The sequence below is a fragment of the Biomphalaria glabrata genome, chromosome 5 (assembly GCF_947242115.1).
Source record: "Biomphalaria glabrata chromosome 5, xgBioGlab47.1, whole genome shotgun sequence".
NCBI classification, from domain to species: Eukaryota; Metazoa; Mollusca; class Gastropoda; family Planorbidae; genus Biomphalaria; species Biomphalaria glabrata.
In genome coordinates, this window is record NC_074715.1 from 50,982,233 (window position 1) to 51,005,917 (window position 23,685).

At 35.8% G+C, this 23,685-nt stretch overlaps 1 protein-coding gene across 1 annotated transcript; it reads right to left on the reverse strand.

Moving 5' to 3' along the window:
• Positions 1-7,149: 7,149 nt before the first annotated feature.
• Positions 7,150-23,535, reverse strand: LOC106074235 (uncharacterized). The gene is made up of 3 exons (XM_056030783.1): positions 23,513-23,535; positions 9,970-10,104; positions 7,150-9,310 (listed from the first exon to the last, which is right to left on the reverse strand). Exons 2-3 carry the CDS (start codon positions 10,077-10,079, stop codon positions 8,380-8,382), a joined length of 1,041 nt encoding a protein of 346 aa, XP_055886758.1. The 5' UTR covers positions 10,080-10,104; positions 23,513-23,535; the 3' UTR covers positions 7,150-8,379.
• Between the last annotated feature and the right edge of the window lie 150 nt (positions 23,536-23,685).

The window sequence follows — 23,685 nt, forward strand, 5'->3', positions numbered from 1 at the left end:
ACATAGATATTACTTCCTAAACATGCTGATGTCATAAAACGCTTCACCGAAGCGCAAACATTTTTTTTTTTACTGTACAGAATGTTGGAAGATCGATATTTTAAGATAGCCTATATAGGTCTATACAATGTTTAAGGCTTAACATATACATACTAACTAGGCATAGGTAGGCCTACTACGTTTCTTAGAAATGTAGACCTGGTTCTTGTAAACTCAGAAACAAAACAGTGTCATAATCATAGGGTTTTTCAGACGCCCGGCAAAAGGAGGACCTTCTCCGTCTGACAGGCCTATCTCTAAAATGCGAAAATGTCCGATGCTCCTTATCATAATAATAGGCCTAATAATTTTATTTATAAAGCGCTGTACCAAACAAAATGTAGTCTCAAGGCGCTGTGATAACATTACAAACATAATCACGACTCCACGAGAGCGAAAATGACAAACTAATCTAAAAAAAGTTTTAAACAGATAGGTCTTAATGTTCTTCTTGAAAGTAATGTAGCATGTTGTCTGTCTGAGATCAATGGGGAGTGAGTTCAAAACCCTTGGTCCGTGCACTGAAAAATCCCACAGACCGTAGCTTTTGAGGGAGAAACGTACGTGGCACCACTAGAAGCGTTGAGTTCATTGAGCGCATGGCTCTCTGAGGGACATTTGGAGTGATAAGTTCGCTAAGGTACAAGGACATTTCTTTGTTATAGATACACTGATGGCAAAGTGTGGCTACCTTGTAGTCGATTCTCGCTTGTAAATTTCATTTATATTACTCATCAATTAAACCAAGGATATTATCAAATTGGCGCATGTCTTTCCACACAGAAAAAAATGGAAATTAATTTAGGCTAAGTATCAAAAAAAGCTAAAACAAATAATTACTTAAATTCCTACGTTATTTACGGTTAACTATACTTACGACAATACACGAAAAATTAACTTGAAATACCCATATTGACGAAATTATTTTTAGGAAATGAAGGGGAATGTTACTCACCTTCATCTATCTGTTGGACTGTTAGGGCAACACACCGTCTTTCACCATTCCTCTCTGTCTTTTGCCTTGGATAGAACCTCTTTCAATGGCAGCCCCGTCCATTCTATTATGTCTTCTCAGTGCTTTCTCTGTCTGCCTCTTCTTCTTTTTCCTGGTAGGGCTACTTCGCAAGCCCCGAAGACCTTAAATTGTAATATGGCCATAGAGTTTTAGTGGGGTCTTTTTTGTTTGTTTGTATTTTACAATAGTTAGGAGGTCCTGGGGTCCAATCGCTCTAGTATCCCTTTCTCTAAATCTCTTCGTTTGTGATGCGGTCTTTAAATGTGATACTGTAGAATTTCCATTCAATTGCTAAGATCCTCCTTTCTAGCTCTGCAGTCAGCGTCCAAGACTCGCAAGAATATATATGAAGGTACTGTAAGAATTGAAGGAAGAAGAATTACTATCTTGCGCTTCCCTGATGGCATAGATGGCCTAGCAGGGACAGAAGAAAAACTAGCCGACTTGGTGATGCACTCCGACAAGACTGCCACAAGATATGGTATGCAAATAAATACCGAAAAAAAAAAAACTCAAATTATGACAAATAGACAAAAGGGCTTTAAAAGGGGCAATAAAGTTTATTAAAAGAATTTTTTACAAATCAAACATAAAACTAAAAAGTTATTTAACCCTGGGTTATGATAATAGTAAAATATGAATCCTTTGTTTGGAACACATGAACTCGAGTTAAGAAAGAAAGTAGAACAGGCGCAAAATAGAACCGTGAGATTTATAACATTTCTTATTCTATATGAAAGCAAAAAATTATACAAGTGCTCCTCTTTGCTTAGTGGTATTAGAGCATAAAATTTGTTGCCTGAGTCAGCCAGTAGATTTTAAGATTAACATGCATGAGGAGCGGTGGCTGAGCGGTCAAGCGCTTGACTTCCGAACCGAGGTCTGGGGTTCGAATCATGGTGAAGACTGGGATTTTTAATTTCGGGATCTTCGGACGCCTCTGAGTCCAACCAGCTCTAATGGGTACCTGACATTAGTTGGGGAAAAATAAAGGCGGTTGGTCGTTGTGCTGGCCACATGACAGCCTCGTTAACCGTAGGCCACAGAATTATCTGACCTATATACCGCAAGGTCTGAAAGGGGAACTGTTTTCTATGCATGACTAGATTGACACAAGGTTGCGTGTAGAAAGTAATTATCTTCTACTTTGAACTAACGTCTCTAACCTATAAGATATATAAAGGCCTATGTACCGGTAGATATATATTTATATATATATTTATATTCTACTATAGGCCTAGTATTGTATGATCAGAAACTTTTTTCTCTGCAGGATCCATAAGTGGTGCATATGGGAAATCTTTCCGACATCTCCTGTTTAAAATTATAAATAGACATCTCATTTTGATAAACTTTTTCATAAACAGGTATTCCTACACAGTGGCGTCACTGGGGGGGGGGGGGGGCGGGGGGGGGGGGGTCCGGTCCGCACCGGGTGACACCTAAATAAAAAAAGATGCTATTAAAAAAAATGATAGTGGTTAAATATTGGAACATATTATTCACAATTGAAGATGATGATGTAATTTCAGATGAATATAAAAGAAGCTTTAGCCAAGATGAAGGAAATGTTACAATGACTTCAATATTTTACCAATATATTAAATATTTTGCCAATTTCCCATGAATTGCGCAAAAATGAGTATCCAAAGCAAAAGGAAAAGTACGCCAGTTGTTAAAAGAATGGTTCTGATACTTACTGTTAGGGATGATTTAGTCACTTAATAGCTAGTAACCTAATTGCATGTTTTTTTTTATTGTCAACTATTTTCAGCTAATTCTATAGAAATGAGATACAAATTAGTAACTTAATTTGATAAGTGGTGGAAATAAAAATCCGAAATTGGAATATCAAAAGGCATATGAAGAATAGCCATCAGGATTGGAAAATCAGAAAACAAGGAGTTACCGGCTACTAATAGAATTGACAAGGAAGTCGTTGCTATGATTGATGTAAAGAAGAAAAACAATGGGAGAATTAATTGCACAGATTGTTTCTTTGAAATCAGAATTTTTGATATTTCGTGTCCATATTAACGACGAGTCTTTATTGAATATAAAATTTCTATAAGATGAATCTAAAATATTGAAAAGTTTATAAATGTTTCAAAAAACCACGTTAAACATATACTAATAAGAGTCAGAATTATTATAAGCACCTTTGTAGGCTATTTTGTTTGACAGCACACCTGACATAGCTCACAGTGATAAGATTCATAAGTTATAAGATTTTAAGGGAGAAAAAAAGCTGATGAAATCAACTTAATATCTTAGAATGTCTATCAGGGATATAACAAAAAATGCAGCTTCGGTGTATGGAACTTCTTCTTCTTCACCGTTCTCATTGTTATGTTGGAGTGTTCATATGACTAGACCAATACATGAGATGAACTTCGCAGTGGTTTCCAAATCAGGGAGCTCTCCATATAGTTTTCTTTCTATTGGGGTGATTTGGGGCCAATGTCTTATACGGGCCTCTTGGTAGAGAGAACAGTTTTGGAGGACGTGGTCGGCATTTTCTGGTGATACTCCACATGGGCATATTTCACTGGTTCCAATTTTGAGCTTCCGGAACATGTGTTGTCGCATTCTGTTGTGTCCGGTCCTGAGTCGAAAGATTAGACGTTGGTCTTGTCGGGATAGCTTATATTAAGCGTCATCTTTCTTGTGATTTGGATGGGGGCTCGTCCATTTCTCATTTATTTTATCTACAATTAATTTCTTCATTTCTCCTGGATAGGGTGCAGAGTTTACTTGTGAGTTTGTTCTCCCACTTTTGGCGAGTGTGTCAGCCTTCTCATTTCCTGCTAGTTGTATGTGAGCTGGTATCCATTGAGGTGTATGGAACAATGGAGGAGTATTACATGAAGCCACAGAAAAGCTATTTAATAGATGTGTTTAACATTCACTTAATCTATGTGATCAACATTCTTTTTCAGAAAATTCTTCTTACCTAAATTTTTTTTGTATAATGGAAATCATATTTTTTCGTTCTAAAGTTATAGCATCTGGATGTGCAGCGTAAGAACTATTTCCAGATGTATTTTATTTTACCTGTTTTTGCTTTATTCATTTTTTTATTATTTTTTTTTTGCGGGGAAAGTGTACCAAAGATACATAAGAGTAGGCCTACTTTTAAACTATTGACAAAGTGGTGGCTTATTTAACTTTGTCTTTACCAAAAGCATAACATATGTCGGACAAAGGAACAAACGATATTTTCACAACGGGCAAATTTATTACAATGAAATCGTTTAAGACATTACTTTTAAGTAATTGATACGATTTCAAATTTTTTTAATCCAGAAAAGAAAAAAACAACAACATTGTAATTTACTTAAGGTTGTTGCAAAATTGAACTACAGATATATTGTAACAACTGAATTTTAAAATTTAATTGACACTCATTTTTATAGTTGTTTACCAATCAATTAATGTAGTTAATAATAAAGTATGGGTATAATGGCTCAACAAACAAACAAAAATACAGATTTTGTTTTTGGGAAGGTGGGGGGGGGGGGGATCGACACCCTTAGTTGACCTCACCGTGTGTCATCCACCCTAGTGGCACCACTGTTCCTACGTTCAAAGCTTTTCAGAAGCAACCTTAGCTCAGATCATGATTCCAGTTTGTTATTTTGCAATTTTGAGTCTAATATGCTATCGGTGAATGAGCTGACCAGCGCACAGTGGAAAAAAAAAATACACACGTGTGTTTGCGCTAACCGGTAACTAATGCGCTAAATGTCATTTCAGACGAAATTGATACAGCCTTTGATTTCCAATTAGTAAAGTTGTCCTCCTTTGTAAAACGTTGCCCTCTCCCTTTTTCATCCTCTTCTGGGCGAGTAGGTATCTGGTAACCATACGCTATTACAGAAGAAACAGGATCCAAAATCAGACTTACATGCACAGATAAGAAGTTTATTGATCCAAAATGATAGGCAGGCCTATAAAGTGTTTTGTTTGTTTGTCAAATGTTTTCCATGCTTCGGATGTTCAGTGTTGAAGATCATTTACTTCCTAGTCCAAACCTCCAGCAGGACGACGGGGGATGGGAGCGGGCAGGGTTTGAACCATCGATAGTCCGAACGACGGTTCAGCGCGCAAACCGCACGACCAGGCAGCCATCCAAGGCTCTTTAGCAGACTAAATTTAGTTCTATATATGAAAATGGATAATATGGGTAGACCTAAAAAAAAAAAAAAAAAAAAAAAATTCAGAGTAAAAACAATTTAAAAGAAGAAAAAAAATGTATTAAAAAAAAGCTGGTCACATGACATCCTCATTAATCATTGGCCATAGAAAATGACCTTTATATCATCTGCTCATAGATGGCAAGGACTGAAAGAGCTACGGTACTATTACCTTACCGAAGTTACCTTACAGTGAAATAACTATTTTTAAGTAAAGTAATAATAATAAATTAAAAATAGAAAGAATGAAGTTTATTTGCTTTTAAATGAAACCAAAGGAAACATTTTCAAAAATAAAGGCTAACAAATAGGCCCTAAGCATAAAAACATTCAATTAATGTTTATTTTTAAATCAAACAGTATAAATCATTATGTAATGGTGAAATAGCTAATCTATAACATAAAATCCTTGTTAGATATAAAATGCAGTACTTTCATTGCATAACTACAATTCATATTAATCATAGAACTCCGCCATATGACGGTTCCAAGCCCGGCTAAGAAAGGACGCTGGGCGTATTGTTAGTATGTATGTTATATATAGGTTATGCTATTCGGCATCTAGGAGTAATGTCCCTTGTTGTTACCTTGAATGGCGACTTAAATAAACAGCTGATTTGTCCGTTAGAAACTAGCATGAGAGTTACGTGCTTAATCGTTTCGTGTTACCAGCATGTAGAGCTAGCTACCCTACCCTGTAGAAAAACCACTAGCTACAGAAACAACAGACGGCAAACCAACAGAAGTCACGGAAGAGGGAGAGGAATGACCTCCAGCTAGAAGGTTTATGACGCATGTCGGTGAAAGCAAGAGTTATCTGGAAGCCAACAGGCCGAAGACCATCATCTACCAGTAGTACCAGGACCACCGCCACCATCAGTGCATGAGACTGGGAAGACAGCGCAAGGAATCAGTGAGTCAAGATGGACGGGTTCTGGACAGAAAAAGATTGACTTCGGGTGAGCTACTTTTATACTCAGGACATGAGCAAGAGGCTATACACACTCAGGGAGTAGCCCTGATGCTGTCTAAGCAGGCTCAGAGAGCACTTATTGGATGGGAAGCGCATGGATGGACAAGTCATATGAGGGGAGGACTTGCAGGATAGTGCATGGCAGATGCATTTGAAGTCCAAACAGGAGTTTACTCTCTCCCTTCTTGTTTCTACTAGCCATAAATTGGGTCATGAAGACAGCAACAGACCAGACGCAGAACGGTAAACAATAGACACCGTGGAAACACAACTAGACGACCTTGACTTTGCAGATGACTTGGCTCTTCTTTCTCACACACAGCAGCAGATGCAGGAAAAGGTAAGCGTCGTTGAGGACAATTCAGCTAGAATGGGTCTTACCATAAACAGAGGGAAGAGCAAGGTGTTCAAGATAAAGGCATCCAACAATACACCCATTGCAGTCCAAGGTGAGGCGCTGGAAGAGGTGGAAAGCACTTATCTCGGCAGTATCATAGACAAGATCTCGAATGAGGAACTGTGTCAAAGAACAAAGCAGCAGCCCAATGTAAAAGATATCCTTCAGAGACGCTGGAGATGGATAGGTCACACCCTTGCTAGCCTGCATCCAACATAACAAGGCAAGCCCTAACCAGGAACCTCCAAGGAAAGATGAAGAGGGGTCGGCCCAGGAATACATGGGGCCGCGATCTGGAAGCAGATGCCAAACAGAAGGACAAGACGTGGGGACAGTTGGAGAGACTCGCCCAGAACCAAGATGCCTGGAGGAAGCTAGTTGTTGGCCTATGCCCCAGAAGAGACCACAGAGAGAGAGGGAATTAATCAATAGAAACAAATGTTCTTCTTCAAAAATGTACAGAGTATTAGATTTTTTGTATTATTGTAGAAAGTAGAGTGTGATGAAACAGAAACAAACCACTAATGATATGTTAACAACAAAAAATTTATTTCAAAAGATAAAAACATTTTTGTTATGTTTTGCTATTTTTTTCTTCATAATTGTTATAAAGAATCGAGTCTAAGACTCTCATAACTCTATGCCTGTTAGAAAAAAAACTCTTGTCTAGGCAAGAGCAGATATAGATTCTAAATATTTACAATTCTATAACTGACGGCTCTTATCCGAAGATGCTCAGTATAAAAATAAAAATCAACCCAAAAACTGTAAAATTGAAATAAAACAAAAGATTGAAAATAACCCCATTATGAACACTTTCAATTGGTGAAATTGAGATTTAATTTTCTATATCATACTTTTCCCTACCATTGGTGGATGCAAAGCAGTTTTATCCATGCATTAAAACAAAAAATAACATCAAGATTCACAAATAAAGTTTACATTGTCAGAAAATGATTAAGTATATCAGCTCCTTAGCTATTGAACTATTTTATCATTCTTACGTTGTAAAATAAAATTGTTTCTATTCAGTGCACTTATTTTTGACATTGTTTTAATAAACAGACACTCAAATTCTATTTTTGCAAGTCTGAAGGGGATGGGAAGATCAACATAGAAAAATAATGATGAGATTTTGTTTCAAAGTTATTGCCTTTTCTTTTCCCCCCAAAACACAATAATTTTTAGTAGTTCAAAGTCTACTGACCTAAGAGTTTTAGCAAACAGTTTTTTTAATTATATGTTTTATGTGTTATTTTGAAGTAATTTATTTAAGGTTTCAAAATAATTTTAATCAAGTGAGGGAAAATAAGTAAATTATATATAATTTTTATAACTGAATCTGGTTATAAATTAATTTAAAAAAAAAATGCTTTATAAACTATATAGCAAAAAATTATGGTCATTGATTAAACTGAAAGTAAAATACATTATCAATTTATAAAAAGCTACAAAAACTGTCAAAAAGCTTTTTCAATTTCAATTTTCAATCAACTTCGCATAATTCTATTATAAAATGTATATTTATTATTTACAAAATAATAGAAAGTAATCAAATTTTAATCAAAGAAAATGTAGTGAAATTTTTTGTTGCTACATAAAAACTATGTAGAGGTATTTATTGATGTATATAACAATAAAGATGTTAATATTTAAAATGATAAAAGACTTTGTGTCTTAGTTTTAATTATGACTATATAATATCCCTGAATAGGTGCATAACCAAAGTGAGTATTGTGCATCATAACAAGCCAAAGACTTATGTATACATCATTTCCGCCATGATAGACATTTTACGAGGGATGTGTAGCAGGTCTTCGAAATAGCTGGCAAGCTCATTCACGTTGGTTTCCTCCATTCTCATTTCCTGAGAGCAAGACCTATTGATGCTGACTTCATTTGGAGGGCTATGAACTGATGCAGATGTAGATGAAGCTGATTGGGATGCTTCAGACACTAGCAATGACGAACTTGGCTGGCTTGGTGAGCTGTTAGCAGCCTCTGCACGTAGAGATGTGATACAAGCGAGTGGCAAAAGATGTTCTGACTCTTCACATACAAGACTTCTATATTCACCGTAAGCAGAAAACAAAGGAAGATTGTCACCAGTGGTGTTTATTTTGGGGATTTTAGAAGGAGGTAGCGACCCTGAGCTATGGCGTTTTGACGTTGATACACCTTCATTACTTATACTAGATGAACAAACATTTCCAGACTTGTTCTTAAAAATGTCAGACTCCTGGCCAGATGGTAACTGCTCTGATAAGCTATTAAATGAAAATTTGGAGTAATCCAAAGAGGCAATACTGCCAAATATTGTTGCATTAATTGGATTTTTCTCCCCTGCAGTTGCATCACATTTAGGATTGCTCCCCTTGTTTAGATAATCCTGAGGAATCTCAAGTCTCGGAGGATTAAGCAAATGAGAGTTTTCTTTCTTACAATGGCTACTCAGCTTTGCTGGCCAAACTATAGGCTTCTGATAGTGACTGGCTGCTACTGCTAGATTTAAATTGTTCTGCAGATTTTTTCGTTTTAAAGTTATTTTTTTCCGCTCTTTAGCTAAAAATGGTCTGCGGAGATGCAAGCACTTTAGTGAAGAAACAACAGCTTCATATTTAGTCTCCTGGTTAGGGTTAGTGGCATCCCCTTTTGGAGTATTGTCTGGTGTCTGAGACAAGAGTTCAGCACTAAAAAAAAATAAAAAAATATATATAAATATACAAAATTTTTTAAACATTTAATTGTCTCAATGTTTGTTTTTTTTAAGTAGTGTTATCTCTCAAATTACACAACATATATATAATATGCAAGTTTGGAGGTGTCTAAAAACACTGGAGAAACAATGTAGAAAATGTATTTATTGAGTTAAACATCTTCAAACTTAATTTAATGAAACATAAATCCAGCAATGAACAAATTCATATGAAACAAAAATCACTTTTACAAATAGTATGATAACTTGACTGACAAATAATATTATTGTAAAATCTAACAATCAATAACTACTCATCATTTAATAATGACCAATGAAAATGACCCTGATAGCTTTGCTTTTATAATTTTCTAAAAAGATTTTTCAGGATTGTTACATTATTCTTAACCTGTTTTCAACTATTATTGTTTTTTGTCCTCGCCTTAATGTGTACCAAAACATCTCTTCAAGGTCATCTGGAAGAATCTGATCATCTTTGCATGATCTATTGACCTGGTCATTCTACTTTGAGCTCACTTGACTAACCTACTAGTGGGTGAAACATGATGGGTGTGCGAATATATACCGGTATATATATATATTTTTTTCAAATCATGTACCGCTTTTAACCAGATAAATTTGAAATACCAGTACCTGTTGAAATCTTTTAAAAGTCTTGAAATGGCAATATCAGAAACATCCTTTCCTTCGCCAGGTTTTAGTACAGGCTCAGAGCTGGTCTCATCTCCATATTCACCACACATTTTCAGGGAGTCACATTCATCTTCACTGAAAACATTTACACTAAAAATAATTCTATGCAAATATGTGCAACTTTTCAATTACCCAAAGGTTTCTAGTGCAAAAAAAAAGCTTGAGAAACCCTGCACTAAAAAAAAATGTATAAAATTGTGAAAAAAAAAACAACAACAAATTTATTAAAATCTAATCAGTTATAATTTAATTAAATCTTGAAGTAAACCCACTAGCTCCTAAATTGGTAGAATTCAGTAACGAGAGCTAATTTAAAGCCCTATTTCATTATGTTTTGTTTTACTATTTGTAAATTATGGTTTAGAGGGCAGCATTACAAACATTTTGGGAAAGGGGGCCGCATATATATATATATATATATATATATATATATATATATATATATATATATATATATATATATATATATATATATAATGTGCACTTTCAACTTAGAAAAAAATACGCTAGCTAATTGGAATTACAAGACTCAGCAATTTCTGAAACTAATTTTACGAATATTTTTTTATATTTTCTTATCGACTGCTTACATCACAACCTATCACCACAAAAGTAAAGTTGGAACTTAATTTGAAATGTTTAACTGTTTACACTCCTGTATAATGTTGTTGTACTGTGGAACTAGCTTACTAGTTGATATCCTCGTGACTGCTTTCAAGTTACAGTCTGTCAGCATCGACCTGTTCTTACACTTGTTTATTTTCATACAGAAAAGTACAGATGAATGTGGTTCCAAATAAAGTGAAAGTTTAGCAGCAAAGTTTTTAAAGGGTGGAAATACAGCTTCTGGCACCCATAAAACTCCAGTGGAAGAACTGACTGGAACTTCTTTTCTTCATTATTTGCCTTGAGGTATGTCCTCTATAGCTGAATACGCTTACACTAAATGGTGAGCTGTTGGTATTGAAAACTAATGCCAAGTTCTTGACGTCTTAAAATTTGTTTTCAAATTCCACAATCAAAGAATTTAAATAAGTCAACCATTTCACTAGAACTAGTTTCACCTTTTAGCAAAGGAAAATGGCTAAACCTATTTTCAGTTGCTTGCCTGGAGAAATGGGAAAGCTTTGTTTGAAAATATTTAACAAGCACATTTTATGTGCAGTATTTGCAATGAAAAACATGAAGTCTGTCTTTCACTCTTTCTTAGAAATATTAGTAACAAAGTCACGATCAATGTGATTCAAGGAACATAACAATTTCTTTCTTGAGATGCCATATTCTTCTCAATATCTTGCCCCTGCTAAGCCAGCGAACACTACTGTGGTACCAAACATCGGAATATTTTGTTTCCAAATCTTCAAGTACTACTCGGAACTGCATGCGGTTAAAGACCCTCAACTCTGATAAGTTTGATCACTGTGATGTGAGTGGTGATAGTATGAATGATATTGAATGCAGCTTTGTGCAAACTTTCTCGTTTAGAGTTTATGGTTGAGATATTGTTCTTTAATTTATTAAAAAGCCTGTTTTTTTTTTCTCAGTGAAAACATGGGTTCCATCAGTTTATTTACCCTTGCCATTTGTTACAAGCTAACCTAAGACTTTAAACACACTTCTTCAAAGCATTGAATAATAGTGGCCAGAATTTATATTATATTCAACTGCCAATCTCAGAATACTGCAAATAAGTATAATCTTAGATTACTTGAAGTTGTTTAGAATGACATGTAGAGACAATGTTTCTTTCGCCTCTTCATCGTAAGTGATTTGCCCACCCCTGGTTTAGAGTTTTATTAAATGTATTATATATAGATCTAATTACTATATTTTATTCTGTCCTGAACTGTCTCTAAGTTTAGTGACTCTGCCAAAGGTGTTACTCTAATCAAATTTGAATATTCATTTGTTTAATTTTTTTCACCCCCTACAGATCTAGAAGGTATTAGAGTAACATCTAGATCTGGAATATATTTATTTGTTCTTCTAATAAAAATCTAATTCTATATTAGATAGATCATGTCTATCTCTCTCTATAATTCTTTATTATTAAATTAATAATTAATTTAGATTTTAGATTTAGATCTAGTGACAGTCTAGATCTAGAATTAGAATAGTCTAGACTAGACTCTGACTAGTTGAGTCTAGAACTACATTTAGATTTTAAAAAATCTTGAGTAAAAAGTTCTGAATAAAAGCATGAAAACAGGGGCAGACTGGCTATATGGGCATTTGGGCAAATGCCCGGTGGGCCGGTAGGGCCACCGAAATGGCCTGATCGAAGTCACTATGGCACATATCAAGTTGTTTAAAGTTTTATAATATTCTTATTATGTTATTATTATTATTTTAATAAAAGGCCCTCTGAGCGTCGTGTTTAAAAAAAAATCTTTCACAGACATTGCAGTGTAATACTATTTAATCTAACACATTTTCCAAAAATAAAATGTAGAATGTAGACAGTGCTACTAGTGGGCTTCATCTTTTTAGGGCCTACATAATTGCTGATTAAAAAAAGACGCTTCTATATTGCTTATTAAGATATAGAGTTCACTGTATGCATGCATATCGATACATTATCAAATTTAACAATGATTTTTAAGGACCGATACACCTAGAAATGGATGCCCATCACATGATTGAGAATTAGTGGGCCAAATTTTATAGAAATGCCAGGGCCGATTTGGACACCCAGTCCGCCCCTGCATGAAAACAATTACATTAAAACCCATCCTTTGGAAGCATGATTTTTTTTCGTAAGTATGTGTATGCATGTAGTCTTTACAGGTTTTTTTTCATACTGATGTTTGTTGGTGAGGAAAATGTCTAAAAATTGATTATTGAACATAGGACATAGGCATGAACTTCAATGTTTTCTTAATGATAGATTGAGAAATTGTTTGCATGACTAGAAATCAATTTGTTAACTAGCATATTTAGCAGATATATTTTCTAATTTAAACTGCCTCACCTTCATTGTTATAGTTATACGGACAAGATTAAGGGAAATATTTTTTTAAGTAAGTTCAAGCTAAATTGCGAACTATCAGACTCCAATAATAAACTGAATGCTGCCATTGTAAAACTAAAATTATGGCAAAAGAAAGTTGGAAATGGAGAAGTAGTAAAAGTAGACTCGTTTCCCTCTCTTCATGAGTTTATAAAAAAAATTGGCTACTAAATTGATGCTAATAATACGCATAACACAGAATTTGGAGTCTGACAGTTCGCAATTTAGCTTGAATTTACTTGAAAAACTATTTCCCTAATTTAAACTTTAAACAGATAATATTGAATCATTATCATTATGATTATCATTCATTATGATTAACACATCATTGAACATCCATGCCAGAAAGTCTTAGTAAAAGACTAAAACTTCACTGTCACTTAAACTAGATCTAACTTAATCTAAGTTATTTAAACTTAACTTTTTTAAGACTTAATTTTTTAAAGTCTTTCTTAACTTTCTAATAATTATTTATTTAGACTAGATAGTCTATATAAAATATTATAAAATTTATATTAAAGTCAAAGTAGATCTATTTAAACTAAAGTCTAAAGTCAAAAGTAAAGTTTAATAAATTAATTAAAATAAAAATCATAAAATTCTACCTTTTAATTTTGTCTACTAAATCTTTCGAACAGAAACTCATTGATTGTAAACAAATCCTTAAATTTAGAATAGATGGTTAAGACTACGTAATTTGATCAAACTAGAATCTAGATCTAGACCTTGAATGAGTCTTGAATGTTAGCTTGGGCCTGTGTCATGAATCAGCTAATTGCATGTTTTTGTTTTTGTTAAGTTAATTTTTATCTATTACTAGCCAGTATAAAAATAACGCATACGCGTCAGATTTTTATACAATTGTAGCCAAAAATAAATAAATAACCTCTAAGAAAGATATATATATATACATATAGAATAGAGAAGACTTAATCATAACATTCATATATATATATATATATATATATATATATATATATATATATATATATATATAGGATATAGGCCTATATTTCTTATATTTCTTGCATGACGCGTAGGACGTAATCATCTTCTTTTTTAAAGTAACCTGTATAATTATAATATAAGGCTTTAAAGGCAAGATAAATTACAAGCGATCCTTCAAAAGAGAAGATACAGTCACGTCTTTTGTATCTATCTATCTATATCTATATATATATATATGCTACTATGCTAATCTAGTCGTAGATGGTAATGGAGCTGGAGATAAAGCCTAATATATATTTTATGGAAAAAAAGTTGTTGTTTTTGTCAACAGATTCTATAGATTTTTTTAATGGCATTAATTTTAGCTTCGAAACTATAATTTATAATGTAGGTCTATAGATCTAATGTGAGCAGCGAATATATGGGACTTACCTTGTTTTAACCTTATAGCGTAGTTACATGCCCTGATTGCATTAATTAGCATAACTTCATACAGTATGATATACAGACGTTACATTTGTGAGTAATAGCCTTATATATATATATATATATATATATATATATATATATATATATATATATATATATATATATATATATATATATATATATATATATATATATATACATATATAAATATACGCATATATATAGCTTATCATCCGTGCATCCATATGTTGTCAATCTAGTTATAATAATATGCATGATAATCAGTGACTTAACTTTTAATTAAACTGTGCTAGTTTATGTCTTTGTTTTTCATGAATAATTCAGGCAAACCATATGGCCTAATATTCCATGACACCTGCGATGCCGCTGAGTTCAAACTGTATCGGTAACTACATCAGCTGCGTGGAGAGGATGGAATGGATGAGGAGTGGGCGACATAGTTCCGACCACGGCTAATGCCCAGGCATTCATCTCATTTCCATGATCCTTATCGCGAATGAAGGAGCAGGACATATAAGATGGCTGAGGGGTAAGGGCGCCCCTGAGTCCACCCAGCTCTGATGGGTAGGCCTACCTGAAATTAGTTGGGAAAAGTAAAGACGGTTGGTCGTAGTGCTGGCCGTATGACACCTCGTTAACCGAGAGTAACAGAAATAGAAAACAAAAAAATTACATCATCCCCCAAATAGATAGTTCTGAAAAGGGGAAACTTTATAGCATAACACTTGAAAAAACAAAAAGTAGTAGACCTACTACGTCTAAACCAATGTTTCCCAAAATGTGTTCCGCCGAATCCCAGTGAATATTATATAGGTGTTCCACGAACTACTGGAATAATTAACTAGTTGGTCACCACGTGAATTAATCTCTCTAAAAAAAATAATCAAAGTGTTCCGCTAAATACTCAGAATGTGCAAAATGTTCCGTTAAGAAAAAAGTTTGGGAAACACTGGTCTAAACGTTAAAGGTTTTATATAATCTGATATTCACATTCAAGGCACAAAAAGATTCACCATAACTATAACTGGCTACAGGCTTAGCCAATCGACATAACGTTTATGATTGTGCTCAAAATGTTTTGTTGTTGACGCTAACACTAGACGCTGTATACATCAGACTTTAATAACACACTCTCATATAACACATTACTATGCGCGCAGCCGGGGGGGGGGGGGTGTCCAAGAATGTAGGCAAGAGAGGTTACACATTTCTACCAGTGGCTGGGCTCCATTAATAAAGTGCAGTGAATAGCCATCTGCCGAAATTGAAAAACACTAAATGTGGCTCAACAAAGATGGCTAAGACGGATTTTAGGAGTCAGTTATAGAGCTCGGGTCTCAATAAAAGAAATCCTATCCTTTGTAAGGTTGTGACAGGGCGTCGCATGAAGTTCGCTCCGGCTTCTGCCGAATATTCTGCATTTTTTCACTATTCGGCGATATTCGGCTCCAGTCGAATATCACTGCCGAATAGTAAACCGGATAGTAAAAACTACACATATATTTCTATTAATATTGTTAGGCACCTACAGATACGCCAAACGGAGGTAACACTTAAATATCGAAACAACACAGGCGAAAGGCAAACAATATATAGAGGTAGTCGACGCTGATAAATGATGTCGAACAAGAAGTTTAATATTCAATGAAGGAAATCGTGGAATGTCGTCAAACTAAATCTCCACGTCAATAAAAGATGTACAAATATTCATAAAGTGGACATGAATCAGTAATGTCAGTTCTGAAATACATTAATGTTTTTGTTTCAAATAAATGAATTTGCTTTTAAAACTATGACTATGCACCAAATATCTTTTAGTACAAAGACAAGGCGTGTTAATCTAAATAGAAATACAAATTTACACTGTATATTCGCATTACATATGTAACAGCGAAGTCTGGCACATTTTAAAAGCTTGTCTTGACCATTGAGTGGTCTAGTAAACATGGAACATTCCTTAACTACGTCACGCTGATAATCTGTTTAGATGTGTGGTTATATCTCCAGAGGTAGAGATGAGCAACCCCCACCTCCTTTTGTTTGTTTAGTCCATAACATTCAGTTCACAGATAGACAGCTGACCACATTAAGCCAGATGCCAACATGTTGACACTGTCTAGAGGTCACATCTTTTGAGGGAACTGAGTTTGGTTACTTGGAGAAGAATTTGTATTAGGGAGCTGGACTACAAGCCAAACCTCTACAAGGTTATTATATAACTTGGTATGTGTTTGTTTATTTGGAGATATGTTGTCAATCAAGGTTCAGCACCACAAGCCATACCTTTTACACTGTTGACCGGGTAATACTTTGAGTTAAGTCTCAATTAGGGGGCTGGACTACAAGCCAAACCTCTACACTGTTACCAAGATTGCTAACTCGGAGATAAATGTCAATTAGGAGGTTGGTCATAAAACATACATACAAGAGTGATTTTTTGCAATCCTAAAACCAAAAGTATATTATTAATAATTATTATATTTAAAAGCTTAGTAAGCTAGGAACTAATTTTAATGTAGATACTTCTTCTTCTTCTTCATCGTTCTCATTGTTATGTTGGAGTGTTCATATGACTAGACCAATACATGAGATGAACTGCGCAGTGGTTTCCAAATCAGGGAGCTCTCCATATAGTTTTCTTTCTATTGGGGTGATTTGGGGCCAATATCTTATACGGGCCTCTTGGTAAAGAGAGCAGTTTTGGAGGACGTGGTCGGCATTTTCTGGTGATACTCCACATGGGCAGATTTCACTGGTTCCAATTTTGAGCTTCCGGAACATGTGTTGTCGCATTCTGTTGTGTCCGGTCCTGAGTCGAAAGATTAGACGTTGGTCTTGTCGGGATAGCTTATATTAAGCGTCATCTTTCTTGTGATTTGGATGGGAGCTCGTCCATTTCTCATTTATTTTATCTACAATTAATTTCTTCATTTCTCCTGGATAGAGTGCAGAGTTTACTTGTGAGTTTGTTCTCCCACTTTTGGCGAGTGTGTCAGCCTTCTCATTTCCTGCTAGTTGTATGTGAGCTGGTATCCATTGAGGTGTATGGAACAATGGAGGAGTATTACATGAAGCCACAGAAAAGCTATTTAATAGATGTGTTTAACATTCACTTAATCTATGTGATCAACATTCTTTTTCAGAAAATGCTTCTTACCTAAATTTTTTTTGTATAATGGAAATCATATTTTTTCGTTCTAAAGTTATAGCATCTGGATGTGCAGCGTAAGAACTATTTCCAGATGTATTTTATTTGTGTTGTCGCATTCTGTTGTGTCCGGTCCTGAGTCGAAAGATTAGACATTGGTCTTGTCGGGATAGCTTATAGTAAGCGTCATCTATTTTGTGATTTGGATGGGAGCTCGTCCATTTCTCATTTATTTTATCTACAATTAATTTCTTCTGGATAGAGTGCAGAGTTTACTTGTGAGTTTGTTCTCCCACTCTTGGTGAGTGTGTCAGCCTTCTCATTTCCTGCTAGTTGTATATGAGAATGTAGATACAAATAGAAAGGATCTGTGTATATTAGCATAGAAGACATTGACCGGGGTATATTTAAAGGGAGGGCAAACATGCTCCACACCTCCAACTTCTTATTGGTTTAATCCATGACACTTAATGTATTGATAGACAATGACCATTCTTAGGCCAGAATGGATTAATGCAAATTGTTAAGACATATTGACACTGTCTATAGGTCACTAGATGATGACAGTAAGTTTGTTTACTTGGAGAGAAATGTCAAGTAGGGCGCTAAACTACAGGACGCACCTTTACAAGTATTTTGTTACACAAGCCACGGGTATTAAAGTGGCTTGTAAGGGCCTTTAGTAAATTGGACAACAATAATAATGGCTGATAAAAAGTCACCACTTATATGGTATTACTTTAATGTCAAAGCAATGGACAACTCTAAAGCAGTTTGCAATGCTTGAAAATAGTACTGTCACGTGGTAAACCTGGCAAAGCTAAAGACTTCTCAACCACCACTATGATTAATCATCTACGCTCGAAACACCCAGACTTATTCAACGAAATGACTGCATTGAAATCAGCAGTTAATAATTCTGCATCAAGTAATATCATTGCCTGTGCCAGTACGTCTACGAGCTCCAGTGATTCGTCAAGCCTCACACACAAGCAGCAACCAGAGATTAAAGAGGTCTTTGACAAAACTAAATTGTGGGATACTAATACTGATAATGCTTGACGCATTCACTTGGCCATAGCAATTAAAGATGATTGCAACTGACATGGAACCTTACCAAGTAGTTGAGAAACTTGGATTTATTGGACTTTTAAAAGTACTGGAGAAAAGATAACACTTTGCCTAGTCGCAAATACTTTACAGAACGAGTTAGTCCAGATATCTACGACAATATTTCTTAAAAGCTTCGTGAAATGCTATCTGATGCTATCTGCTAAAAAGCATCGCTTTCTCAACGGACACTTGGACATCTAATAATACCACCGAATCATAATTTGGTTTGACTGCCCATTGGTTGAATGAGTTATTTGACCGAAGCAGCAATGTTTTGCATTGTACAAAATTTAATGGCCAGCTTACGGCTGCAAGTTAGCTGTCAGCACTCGAAACATCACTTGAAAATTGGAACATTCCTCGTGAAAACTGTCATTTGGTTCTACATGACAATGCAGCAAACATCACCAAATGCTTTCGCTGTCTGAATCATGTAGGCATTTGGCTCCGACTCCAGCCGAATATCAAATTTTACTATCCGGTCATATCCGGCTCCGGCCAAATATCAAAAAGTACTATTTGGTGCACCCCTATTATATGAATATATATATATATATATATTCCCCCTCTACCCCCCCCCCCGAAAAAAATCCTGGCTACGCCCATGCACATTACACACAAAACAATATGAGCTTTCTTACCAAGGGGAATATAACTCTACATGCGAACAACAAACACACATGAACACAATGTCAACACGAGCTTAGTGATAGGACCAAACCCATTATGAGAATTCCAGGATTTACATACAGAGATGTTTGCAAACTATCAATGAATGTATGTGGGGCACGAGTCACGTGACCACAAACAACACTGTAAAGAGACACGAACAACTAGATAATATCAGAAGCTGCAAAAGGATAACCCTTCTTCTTCATAATTGTCATAGGCCTAACAGTTGAGTTCTAAGACTCTTGAAACTCTTGGCGTATGGAAGCTTGCCTCCATCTGCATATCTGAACAAACTTCTGTCTGGGAAAGATACAATCAGATGTAAATTACCCATTACCGTTGACTCGTTTGCCAAAGACGCTTGTATTAGAAGCGTGGTCAAAGGCCGAGCACACCGGGAAAACTCCCCCCCTCCCCATATTCCATCTCTATACCACATTAGCCGTGCAGATGTCAGTCATAAAAAAAAAAATGGCCCATAGAGTATCGGTGGTGTGTGGATAGTGACCAGGGGTGGACTGGCTATATAAGGGCAACCGGGCTAAAGTGGCAGGCTCCAAATGGGCCGGTGGGGGTCGCCGAATGGGCCACTTTAAATGACAATAAGTACCGTAAATGAAATTGGAATTGTTTTACGTTTCATAAAGAACTTTACAGACTTTTCTGCGTAATACTAAACACACAATCTCGTAATAATGAAATCACCTAGATTTCCTAGATCTATAAACATGTAACAGGTGATTACAATTCTCTCTATATAGACCTTGGCTACACTGTGCGATTTAAAAAAAAAAAGGTTTATATTTTGTATAGTCCTGTAGAAGTTGTGTTAGTATGAACATAGAAATAATCTGTTATAAACTTTTCACATGTAAATTATGAGTGAGTCTGGTGTGAATGTACATTTTTTTTTTTTTTTTTTTTTGTAGTTACAATGTTTTGTTTGGTGTAATGCACAAATTGTAAGACAAATTTCCTTACGGACAATATAGATTATTATTATCATGTTAGAAACGAACGAGTAGTCATTCTCTGGCGCTGCCAGGGTCGAGTTTTGCTAAAGAGAAACAAAATTCATCGTAGTCCCTTTAACAGTTTCCACTAAGGAATTTTCTGGTTATGTGGCAGGTCTGCAGCAGTACCGCCCTCTGACAGGCAACGAGGATGTTCCTAGGAATGTTAAGGGTCTTGAAGTTGTTTGTGAGGTCAGTTATTATCCCCTCGGGTTATTATTATTATTAATTGAATCTATAACAAGCTGAGCTTATAAATTAGTAACGAATTTTCTGGTATAATCGGGATTATTGTATACAGTAAAATATAGATCCACTGAAAAAAAAAAAAAAAGGTCAAATATAGCGTGTTCAGTCAAATGTGCATTATATTATTGGGCCGGTTCGTCCAAGGTCCTAGGATTTCCCCGCACGAATTTTACGGTAAAGAAAGTTGTAGAGAAAGAAGATCTTGAACAGGACGATGACTTTTGTGAGAGATTGGGGTAAGAGTAAAGAGAGTTGTCTTGTAATAACTGTTCAAACGGTTATAACTGAACTTGAAACCAGTACAATTCATTGACAATGGCGTGTTTTGTAATCATTAGCGCTTACGCAAGTAACTTGAAAAAGAAGTCTCGCCACGTTGAAATGTGTAAAGAAAAGCTGAAAAGCATCTTGACACAAGAACACTTGCAAGGTTTCATGTTTAGGGCTGTTGATAAAGTTTGTTGATGAGGGAAATTTTTATCCTGAATAAATTAATGTATTGCATGAAGTTCATGTTGCTCCCTTTTCAAGTAGGCCCTATTATATTATGCTTCACTCTCCAGACAATGATCTCAAGGTCAAGACAGACCCAATAACTGTTGAGGAGGTTACCATGGCCATAGCAGTGCTAAAGAATAACAAAGCACCAGGACTAGACATGATATCAGCAGAAATGCTAAAATATGGGGGACAGTGCATTGTTAACAGAATGACTGATCTCTTAAATCTCTGTTGGCGAACTTCAAAAGTCCCAGAGGACTGGCAAAAGGGAATGATTGTAAAGCTTCCAAAAAAGGGCAACTTGGCAGACTGCAACAACTGGAGGGGCATTACTCTCCTCTCTGTCCCAGACAAAGTTTTCAGCACTGTTTTGTTGAGACGGCTTCAACAGTCTGTAGATGAAAGGCTCAGAGAAGAACAAGCAGGTTTCCGAAGAGGCAGATCATGTACAGAGCAGATTTTCGTTTTACGAAATATCATAGAACAAAGTCTTGAGTACCAACAACGGCTAACGATCAGTTTTGTGGACTTCAAAAAAGCGTTTGATAGTGTCCACCGAGAATCACTATGGAAAATAGTTAGAGAATACGGTATCCCAGAAAAATTCGTCCAGATCCTACGACACCTTTACAGTCAGTCTAGTTGCTGCATTAAAACAGAAGAGGGAACAACAGAGTTTTTTACAATCGAGACAGGTGTGAGACAGGGGTGCATCTTATCTCCCTTCCTTTTCCTCCTAGCCATCGACTACATAATGAGGAGAGCAATGAACCAGACTGCCTTTGGTATTCCATGGCATGAACAACTCCGATTGACGGACTTGGACTTTGCTGATGATGTTGCACTACTCGGGGCTACAAATAAATGCATTCAAGAAATGACGGAGAGCCTAGACAGAGAGCCACCCAAAATTGGCCTCCGCATAAACTTGGATAAGACTAAAATTATGCGAGTGGGATATAAGGCAAAGGGTGTCCCCGTCAGACTTGGCGAGTCAAAGCTTGAAGAGCTGGACAAGTTCACGTACCTTGGCAGCATCATAACAAATGATGGAGATGCTTACCATGATGTAGCATGCCGAATAGGAAAGGCAGGGAGCATTTTCCAAAGGCTGCAGCCTATTTGGACTAGCCAAGCCATTGGACTAGAGACAAAAATACACCTTCTCAACACAATCGTCATTCCAACTGCTACATATGCATGTGAGACGTGGAAGTCATCTGTCAAAATTGAGAAAAGACTAAATGTGGCTCAACAAAGATGGCTGAGACGGATTTTGGGAGTCAGTTACAAAGACCGGATCTCAAACAAGGAAATCCTATGCCGAACTGGGAGTCGAACACTTAGTGAGGTTGTGACTGAGCGTCGCATGAGGTTTGCGGGACATGTTCTACGTCAAAATGAATTACGCACACCAAGAGTTGCGATAACATGGAAGCCAAAACGAGGAAAGCGCAAACAGGGACGTCCTCGTATTACCTGGCGACACATCTTCATGGAGGACCTCAGAACAGTGGACACCAGGTGGGAGGAGGCTTCAGACATTGCCAGTGACAGATCATTATGGAGACAGCTTGCCGCCCAATGCGCCGAACGGCGCAGGAGGACCTAAGTCTAAGTAAGTCTTTTAATTATATCAAATAGTTTCAAAATCATAAACTATTCTATTCAAACTAATTAATGTTGCAACTGTAAAAATGTGGTATACAAATTGAGATTTTCTATAGCCTCTTTAGCTTATCTGGTATTTGAAATCCAATTTCGCATGTTTGCGTTCAGTTTTCGATGGATTGTCTATCAAAACTTTAATTATTTTGAGAGCATATAATGTAACAATAGATGAAGTCGTAGGGCAATCCATTTGTGGGTCGGATGGCATGGTCGATTTGACACTCAGCCTATAGTCCTCTCCTGATAGTAGCCTAATATATGTTAGTTAGGGCTTAGTTTCACCTCCCCCTCCCCCACCTTGCAATGGACACGGTACTTGGGCACAACAACGGGGATTCTTTTTGGTGGTTGAACAGGTGATCAAAAACCAAATGCAATAGGCCTAATAATTGACCTAATCGTCTCTAATAATTCCACCCGGACGCCACGAAAACCAATTTAAGTCTAGGGAAAAAAAAAAGAAATATTTTGTAAAAAACGTCTACGACTTAATTTAAAAACAAAATGTGTAGACTCGGTGCTTCGACTAGTCTAGAACTAGAAGTCACTAAATTCTGATGATTCTCGTGTACATTATAATTTTTAGTGTCACAATGAAAAAAAAAAAAAAAAGCTAGATCTATACTAAATCTAATTTGAATCTGGGTATTATTTTTTATTTTTCTAAATACCCAGAATTAGAGTGAAAGCACTACGAAGGTTACTTACGTGGCGGATACGTTTTGCTTTTTTGTTTGACAGTGTTTTAGATCTATATAGATCTAGATCTAAACAGCATTTAAAAGCTTAATTGACAAGTCAAATCGTTATACATTTTGATTAGGCAAATAAGATAGATTTAGAAAAATAAATACAGCCAATAATTATTAGAAGTGTTTTTT